Raw genomic sequence first — 9,889 nt, forward strand, 5'->3', positions numbered from 1 at the left:
CTTGGGCTTCCCTGGTGGCTCAGTGGTAAAGAATCTGCCTGCAGTGCAGGAGACACAGGAGATGCGGGTTTGATCCCTGGGTGGGTGCTTCCCTAGAGGGAAGGCATGGCAACCTACCCCACTGTTCCTGCCTGGAGACTCCCATGGACAGAGGAGCCTAGTGGGCTACAGTTCATGGTTGTGTCTACAAGCAGTCAGACACAACTGAATTGACTGAGCACACACACACACACGGCCTCTTTTCTAGAGCACACTTCTTTAGCAGAGAACCATGAAAAACTTTTAGAAGGAGGCTTTCATTCTTGTTGTTAGCCACAATATATATTAAACCAGCTTTGACATACAGGAGGTATTTGGGATTGTGTTTATGGCTGATGGGAGTCATAAGTGGGTGAGAAGCTACCTCGACGTGGGCACTTTCATACTGCTTGCTTCTATTCACGCTCCTTTGGAGATCAGAGTGGAATTAGCCTTTTGCAATGTTTTAGTATCTTTTTGTGGTTCTGAAAGGCCAGTCGGTGGATTCATGCTTGGCTCACTGCATAAGAATCAACCAGTATAGTTTGGTAAAAGTACAGATTCCCAACTTTTCTGCCCCACCCCACCCCCCACCCCTCACCACCCTTGTTTTTGTTCAGTTGGTCTGGGCTAGTGCCTGGAAATTAAAGTTCTCTAGCAGACAGGTATGGGGATTATTGCCCAAGAGGGCTCTGAAGAGGTGTCCGAGTCAAGAATGTTAGGAATGGCTGGAATTTCAGTATGGAAGCTACCACCACAAGTTCCATGACTTTTCCCTCCAAATTTACAGGTGTGACTATGTGCAGAACAAAATGTGGGTCGCAGTCTTTGGAGTCATCTCTACCGCCCTGGCTGTGGTGAGTGGCTTTGGCCTGATGCTGTATGTCGGGGTGCCCTTTGTGCTCATAGTCGCGAATTCACCATTTCTTATCCTCGGTGAGTAAAAGGAAGCACAAGGCTGCACGCTGCACATGGGGGTGTGGGGTGGGCAAAGGACGGGCACTGTGTTAGATCAGGCGGAATAGTTATATGTAGGTGACTACAGACCCAAAATGAGGAATCAGGAGAAAAAGAAAATCAAATGGAATTATATGCCTTTAGAGTTGGAAAAATCTGGTACCCCAAATGGAAAAACACAGACCAGGAACATGAACAGGCATTTCACACACACACACACACACAGAGAATCCAAAATAATAATCATTGAAAATATAAGAAAGAAATATTTGACCTTGTGTAATGGCATCAAGGGATGCAAGTTAAACCAAAAGTGAGATAATTTGTCTTCTTATTAGATTAATGAATATTATAAAAAGATTGAAGGTTTGGAGAAGGTTGTATGCAAGTCAACTCTCTCATATTCTGCTGAGGGAGATTTGTAAATTGGTTCACTTTTAAGATATAACTTTGCAACAAATCAAAAGACTTAAAAATTTTAAATGGAATACCTTTGACCTGCCAACTCCACTTCTGGGAATTTGTCCTAGTTATTGGACGGATTTTCACAAAATAAATGAGCATGTTCATTTTAGTGTGATTTAGAATAGGAAAAAACAAAAACAAGTTAATCCTATATCAACATGGGATTGGTCTGCTCAGATCACATTAAAGTTTTGGAATCCTATTCAGTCTTTCAAAAGAGGTAGATATAAAGTGTTAAATGAAAAATGCTGGTTATGAAACAAGATGTTTAAAACAGAGTGATATACAAATATGCATATATATTTGTATAGAGCAAATTCTGGATAGATAATACTTAAAACATTAGCAAGGATTATCCTTGACAGGTAGAATTACAGTTGTTTAAAGGTTTTCTTTGTATTTGCCTGTACTTTCAGGATTTATTTTACAATAAGTATAAGAAGGCAAATATGTTTCTATTTTGGGTGGTAAGCAACTTGGAAGAATTAATAATTGGTTTCCTTGGGGAGATAGGAGAGGAACTGTGCACTGGATGTGTGTCTTCCTAGCACACACTCACGCTTATACACTCAGTGTTCGCACAGCCATAAGCAACTGACGTGTAGACAACTGATTTCATATCAACGTCTTCATATTATCTGTATATACATAGACGTGAGTGTAGGGGTGCATGTGTAGGGGGGGGGCTGTGATTTCAGTAGCTCAAGAAATGTGTGAGGACAGTTTCTGAACCAAGTTCCATAAATAATAAAACCCGTTTTTAAATACCTGTTCCATATCAATGAGTTTATTTGTAGTCCTTAGTACTTCAGATTCTTGCCTTTCATCCAGCTGAATGCAAGTGAAATCCAGACAGCTGGCTGCAGGGGGCATGTCAGGATGCAGATGTGACAGACCACACAAGCCTGTGCCACCGCAGGCCTTCTGCCAGATCACACGCACCGAGCAGCCCAATTAGAGGCCAAGTGCAATTCCCAGTACATTCCTGTGTCATCCATGGAGAGGATCTTCCAAGGTTGACATTAAAATCAATCAGCATTCAGTTCCAAGTATTGATTTTGTATCAATACACACAGAGACAGGTGTTTAGGAGTGAAAGCGTAGGAAGCTTGAGGGAAGTGAAGTTTATCTGCAACGTGCTTAGGCTGTCCTTGGTAATCCCCTTTCTTCTCTGTAGTCCTCCTCTCCTAACCTTCAGTGATGACTTCAGAGTCCTCAAATGTTCTCCTGGCCTCTTTATTCCAAATCAGTCAGGAAACATCACTGTGGAAGAGACTGGTTACTTTAGTATTCACTTATTATGTAAAGGATTCTTAAGGTTCACTTTGGTACATGTTTCTGATCTCAAGAGTACCTGCATTTTACTGACATAATGCCTTAACCTGGGCAAGTGAAGCTTGAATGACAGCATCTGGGTGTCAGAACCAGACTAACAGAAAACGACATGTGTGTGTACATCTGTGTGTGTGTGTGTGTACATACCACATTGATAGCTAGGTGCTAACTGCAGAATAAATCCAGCTCATATTTTAAACAACAGAATGCTAACTCAGTATTAGTGCCTTAGAGTAAAATGGTTTATAAGAGAAAATGGTCTCTCAAATGTTCTGGTGGAATCCGAGATGCATGGTTAATAATACCCAGTCAGCCAGGTTTCCTGACTCTTCATTGAAACACCCTGAATGAGGACTAGGAGTAGAGTGTACTGTGCTATGTGTACAGAGCGCAGAGTTATTACAGAGCAAGGAGTGAACAGTTGTGTTGTGGATTCAGAAGCAACCATAGAAGGCATCAGAGAAAGCAGTATCCAAACACAGACTCCGCAAGATCAGTGAGACCTTGAGAGAGGGGCAAAGAAAACGGTTTGAGTTGATCTGGTTAATTTTTAATGGATGTTAAAAAGTACAAAGACTCTGTTTCTTTCTCTAACAGGTGTTGGGGTTTATCATGATTTCTGCCTGGCAGAAGACCAGCCTCACGGGTAGCATAAGCAAGCGGATGTCCGATGTCTACTCAAAAGTGGCAGTGTCCATTACGGTCACCACCGTGACCAACGTCCTGGCCTTCTATACAGGCATTATGACCTCTTTCAGGTCCGTACAATACTTCTGCATCTACACAGGAACAGCCCTGCTCTTCTGTTATTTTTACAGCATCACCTGTTTTGGGGCATGTATGGCCCTGGATGGGAAAAGAGAAGGAGTCTGTCTGCGCTGGCTGAAGAAGCCAGAAACGCCCAACCAAGAATGTTCTTCATTGAAAAAGTCCTGCTGCCTCCCAGGGAGCTCTCTCCAAGACGAGTATGAAGCCGACATCCACCCAGTGAATCTGTTCTTCAGAGACTCTTTTGGTCCTTTTCTCACAAGCACCAAGGCCAAGATTTGTGTAGTGTTCCCATATGTGTCGTACATCATAACTAGTTTATATGGGCGTTTCCAAGTGCAGGAAGGTTCAGACCTCCGAAATTTGGCAAGTGATGACTCCTACATCACACCATATTTTAATGTAGAAGAAGAACATTTTTATACTTACGGTCCCAGGGTTATGGTAATCATTACTGAGGTTCATGACTACTGGGATAAAGATGCTAGGCAAAAACTGGAAAAATGTCTGGCAGATTTTGAAAACAATGAGTATGTATATGAAAACCTTACAGAGTTTTGGTTACGAGAATATGTAAAATATATGGAAAACCTCCGTCAACATATAAATGATAAGACAGCATTTCTAAGCAATATTCCCACTTTTTTAATGGAATTTCCACTTTTTGCATATGATATTAATATAACATCATCACAGGAAATAATTTGTTCCCGGGCCTTCGTTCAAACCATGGGTATTTCTTCTTCAACCAGTAGGAAGCTGATGTTGCTCCAGTTCCGAGACACGGCTGAGAAGTGTGAGGTTCCCCTGATGGTGTACAACTCGGCTTTCATATATTTTGATCAGTTTTCTGCAATAGTAGAGAACACTGTGCGAAATGTGATTGTTGCCTCTGCAGCTATGTTCATTGTTTCCTTATTATTAATTCCTCATCCTCTGTGTTCTCTGTGGGTAACTTTTGCTATTGCTTCTGTGATTGTGGGCGTCACGGGTTTTATGGCCTTCTGGAATGTCAACCTTGACTCCATATCCATGATTAATCTTGTCATTTGCATAGGATTTTCTTTTGACTTTTCTGCTCACATTTCCTATGCCTTTGTTTCCAGTTCAGAGCCCTCAGTAAACCGAAAAGCCATCGAGGCCCTGTATCTGCTGGGCTACCCCGTGTTACAGAGTGCAATTTCAACAATAATAGGGGTGTGTGTCCTGTCTGCAGCTAAAGCATACATCTTCAGGACATTTTTCAAGATTATGTTTCTTGTGATGGTATTTGGAGCTGCTCATGGTCTAATTTTTATCCCAGTATTCTTAACCTTTTTTTGAAAGTTACTTTGAATCGGTCAATCGGTCGGTTCAGTCCTCAGTCGTGTCCGACTCTTTGCGACCCCATGAATCACAGCACGCCAGGCCTCCCTGTCCATCACCAACTCCCGGAGTTCACTCAAACTCACGTGCATTGAGTCAGTGATGCCATCCAGCCATCTCATCCTCTGTCATCCCCTTCTCCTCCTGCCCCCAATCCCTCCCAGGATCAGAGTCTTTTCCAATGAGTCAACTCTTCCCATGAGGTGGCCAAAGTACTGGCATTTCCGCTTTAGCATCATTCCTTCCAAAGAACACCCAGGGCTGATCTCCTTTAGAATGGACTTGTTGGATGTCCTTGCAGTCCAAGGGACTCTCAAGAGTCTTCTCCAACACCACAGTTCAAAAGCATCAATTCTTCGGTGCTCAGCTTTCTTCACAGTCCAACTCTCATATCCATACATGACTACTGGAAAAACCATAGCCTTTGAATAGCCACTAACAAATCAAAGACCAATTATAGAATTCCTGATTGGCCCAATCCAGTCTGATGAAAATGCACTATTAAGAATAGTCAATAAACTAAAAACAAAGGCATGTTTCCTTGGCTTGTAAATACTGTTTTAAAATGTTATTTAAAATATCCTGAGAATAATTAATGTCTCACATTAAAATATTTTTACTAAATTAAGTGTTTTCATCTGTATTATGGTCTATACAATCAAGCATAACTTTCCAATTATTTGTCCTTTTATTTCATCATTAGTAATTTATGCATGGAATTCAAATATTTTATGTATTATACTCGAAAATGAAATATTATTTTCATTGTACTTCTCATATGCATTATTGTGTAAAAGTGTAACTGGCTATTATTTATTCTCCTAGTCTGGGGTTTTTCTATGCATTTTCTTAATGGTGTATTTTGATGAACGGAAGTTTTTAAAGTTTTGGAATCAAATTTATCTCTTTTTTTATGGTTAGTGTTTTCTGAGAAATTTTTGCCTAATCCAAGATTGCAAAAAATCATCTGTATTTTCTTCTCAAAGCTAATAGTTTTATACTTACATTTTGTATCATATTACAGATGAATCACAGACCTGTGTTTGTGAGGAGTTGGGTAGAGGCTCTGTTTCTTCCCATTATAGCTATCCAGTTGTCCCAGCATCTTCAGTGAAAAGACTGTCCTTTTACCAGAGGGACTAACTTGGCACCTCTGTCAGAGACCCAAGTGACAATTTATGCGTGGCTCTATTATCTGTTTTTCTGTAATAAAGTGGATACCACACTGTATCGATTACTGAAGCTTTATATTAATTATGGAAATTGGGTTAGGTAAGTTGTCCAGCATTTTCCCTCTTTTCCAAATTATTTTGGCTGTTATAGGTTCTTTGCATTTAGATACTAATTTTAGACTCACTTGTCCTTATATCCAAAAAAAAAAAAAAAAAAAGGTTTCTGGGATCATAATAGGGTCGTGGTGAGTCTACAGATCAATTTGGGGAAAACAGATATATTAGCAATATGAAATCCTCCAATCTGTGAACATGGTTTGTCTCTTACCTATTATCTTATTTCATGGTTTTCAGAAGTGTGTTATAAATACACATGGATTTACTTTCTAAACATAATCATTTTTTAGCACTGTAAATACTTTGAACCCCTTTTTCATTTTTTTTCACTAGTACATGAGAATACAATCGGTTTCAGTATACCTACCTTATTATGTGTAATCTTTTTAGGTTCACTTATTCATGTAGATTTTTATAGTTTTTTTAGTAGTTTTTAATCTATGCAGTTATGTCAAGATCACATAAAGACCATTTTATTTCTCCCTACGTAACTTTATCTCTTACTTACCTTACTGCACAGGCTTAAAACGCCCGGGAAAATATAGGACAGCATAGTGGCCCCATTGCCTGCTGTCAGCTTTGTACGGAATGGAATCAGTATTTCATCAAATATGATGATGGCCTGGAAGCTTTTCATCGCCATCTTCTGTCAGATTGTGGAAGCCCCTTTCTACTTCTAGTTTTCTGGCATGTTTTAACGTGAATGGGTGTTAAATTTTGTCAAATTTCTGTCTGTCAACTGAAATTATCATGTCTGTTTTTCTATTTTAGTCTGTGGAATGTGACAACTTAAACTGAATGATTTTTTTAAATCAACTTATATGGAATCATTTTATACTAACCTTGCATTCCTAGAATACTTCACATTTGGTCATGGCATGTTATTATCTTCATATATTGCCGTTTTTGTTAATATTTTGTCAGTGATATCTGTCCCTGTGTTCATGAGGCATATTGGTCTACAATTCCTTTTTTTGTAATGCCTTTCTCAGGCTGTGGTATCAGGGTTATACTGCCCTCAGGAAACAAGCCAATAAATATTCTTCCTCTTCTGTTTTCTGAAATATATGCTGTATGGTTGACATCATTTTTTCATTTCTTATCAAATGTTTGGTAGAATTCACTAGTGAAGTCTTTGGGTGTGGATTTTTTCTGAGAAGGGCTTTTATTTCAGATTCACTTTCTTTAATAGAAGGCCATTAAAATGTTTTTTTCTTCCTGGGTCAATTTTGGTGTGTTTGTTTTGTATGGAATTTGCCATTTTTCCAATTGGCTATAAATTTCCTTCTAGCTACTATTTTAACTGTATCCACAAAAAAATTTTTTATGAGAGATGTTCATTATCATTCATTCCAAAATAAGCTCCTATTTCCCTTGTGATTTCTTCTTTGACCATGAATTAAACAATACCTTTATTTTCTCTTCATTTTTGGAGAATAGTTTAAACAGATATAGATTTCTAAGTTGAGAAGACTTTTTTTCTTTCAACACTTTAAAAATGTCACTGCATTGTCTTCTTGATGCAATGCTGTTGAATTCAGTCTTCACTTTCACATTGATCTTCTCTATGGAATATGCCTTTTTCCCTTCTATATTAATTTAATATTTTTTACTACTTCTTTTCAGCAATTTGACTATGATGAGATTATATGTGTGTGTGTGTGTTTTTCTATTCAATCTTCTTAGATATCTTTAAGCACTTAGGACCTGTGGCCTGATATTTTCCATCATATTTGGAAATACTTTAGCTTTTATTTCTTCAAATGTTTTTCTGCCACATTGTCTCTCCCCTTTCCTTCAGTGACTTTAATTATAAATATGTTCTCATTATTTTCAGTTGTCATAAAATGATAATATTCCCCAAGATTGCATTTTATCATTAATAAATTGAAAATTATTGACACTTTCAAAAAACTCTTCTCTGTAGCCCATATTTTGTTGAAAAAAATTAACTCTTTCTACATATGTTGAGATTCCTGGTAAGCTCAGGAAAATTCTCAGTGAAGGCACATAATTATGCTTTTATGTATGGAAATGTTTAAATATTTTAGTCCAAATATTTTCATCATATCATTTTTATTTCATTAAGACTTATTCTTAGACAAATATTTTATAACACAAAACTCAACAGTATTGTCTCCATTTCTAATTATCTTGAATACTTTGCCAAACAAAACAGAGATGTCACAAAATAATAGGGCTTTTCCATTTCATTCTATTTGTTACAGAATGTAAATTTACCCCCAAATGGAAGCTCATTCAAAACTTGTTCTCACGAGTTATGAAATCACAAACCACAGCTGTGAAGGCTCAGTCAGGTACACTGCGCTCCTCTTACTTGATTTTGTCATTTTGCTGCTCACTTTCGCAGTGACAAATTCAATTGCTTCCTGTTTATATTCCGCGTTTTCAGGAACCCCACTCTGCTAAAGTCTCAATTCCCTCCTGTTTATATTCCGCGTTTTCAGGAACCCCACTCCGCTAAAGTCTCAATTCCCTCCTGTTTATATTCCGCGTTTTCAGGAACCCCACTCCGCTCAAGTCTCAATTCCCTCCTGTTTATATTCCGCGTTTTCAGGAACCCCACTCCGCTCAAGTCTCAATTCCCTCCTGTTTATATTCCGCGTTTTCAGGAACCCCACTCCGCTCAAGTCTCAATTCCCTCCTGTTTATATTCCGCGTTCTCAGGAACCCCACTCCGCTCAAGTCTCAATTCCCTCCTGTTTATATTCCGCGTTTTCAGGAGCCCCACTCCGCTCAAGTCTCAATTCCCTCCTGTTTATATTCCGCGTTTTCAGGAATCCACTCCGCTCAAGTCTCAATTCCCTCCTGTTTATATTCCGCGTTCTCAGGAACCCCACTCCGCTCAAGTCTCAATTCCCTCCTGTTTATATTCCGCGTTTTCAGGAACCCCACTCCGCTAAAGTCTCAATTCCCTCCTGTTTATATTCCGCGTTTTCAGGAACCCCACTCTGCTAAAGTCTCAATTCCCTCCTGTTTATATTCCGCGTTTTCAGGAACCCCACTCTGCTAAAGTCTCAATTCCCTCCTGTTTATATTCCGCGTTCTCAGGACCCCACTCTGCTAAAGTCTCAATTCCCTCCTGTTTATATTCCGCGTTCTCAGGACCCCACTCCGCTCAAGTCTCAATTCCCTCCTGTTTATATTCCGCGTTTTCAGGAACCCCACTCTGCTAAAGTCTCAATTCCCTCCTGTTTATATTCCGCGTTCTCAGGACCCCACTCCGCTCAAGTCTCAATTCCCTCCTGTTTATATTCCGCGTTCTCAGGAACCCCACTCCGCTCAAGTCTCAATTCCCTCCTGTTTATATTCCGCGTTCTCAGGAACCCCACTCCGCTCAAGTCTCAATTCCCTCCTGTTTATATTCCGCGTTCTCAGGAACCCCACTCCGCTAAAGTCTCAATTCCCTCCTGTTTATATTCCGCGTTTTCAGGAACCCCACTCCGCTCAAGTCTCAATTCCCTCCTGTTTATATTCCGCGTTTTCAGGAACCCCACTCCGCTAAAGTCTCAATTCCCTCCTGTTTATATTCCGCGTTTTCAGGAACCCCACTCCGCTCAAGTCTCAATTCCCTCCTGTTTATATTCCGCGTTTTCAGGAACCCCACTCCGCTCAAGTCTCAATTCCCTCCTGTTTATATTCCGCGTTCTCAGGAACCCCACTCCGCTCAA

General features: G+C 39.7%; 1 protein-coding gene across 1 annotated transcript; it reads left to right on the top strand.

The window, feature by feature from the left end:
* Positions 1-1,004: 1,004 nt before the first annotated feature.
* LOC147355966 (patched domain-containing protein 3-like) lies at positions 1,005-6,138 on the top strand. Its single transcript, XM_086342951.1, has one exon. The coding sequence runs from the start codon at positions 3,388-3,390 to the stop codon at positions 4,864-4,866; it is 1,479 nt and encodes a 492-aa protein (XP_086199077.1). The 5' UTR covers positions 1,005-3,387; the 3' UTR covers positions 4,867-6,138.
* Positions 6,139-9,889: the final 3,751 nt, after the last annotated feature.

This window comes from Bos grunniens, chromosome 16 (assembly GCF_055505025.1).
Source record: "Bos grunniens cultivar Pamir isolate PY7600 chromosome 16, Bosgru_T2T1.0, whole genome shotgun sequence".
Classification (NCBI taxonomy): Eukaryota; Metazoa; Chordata; class Mammalia; order Artiodactyla; family Bovidae; genus Bos; species Bos grunniens.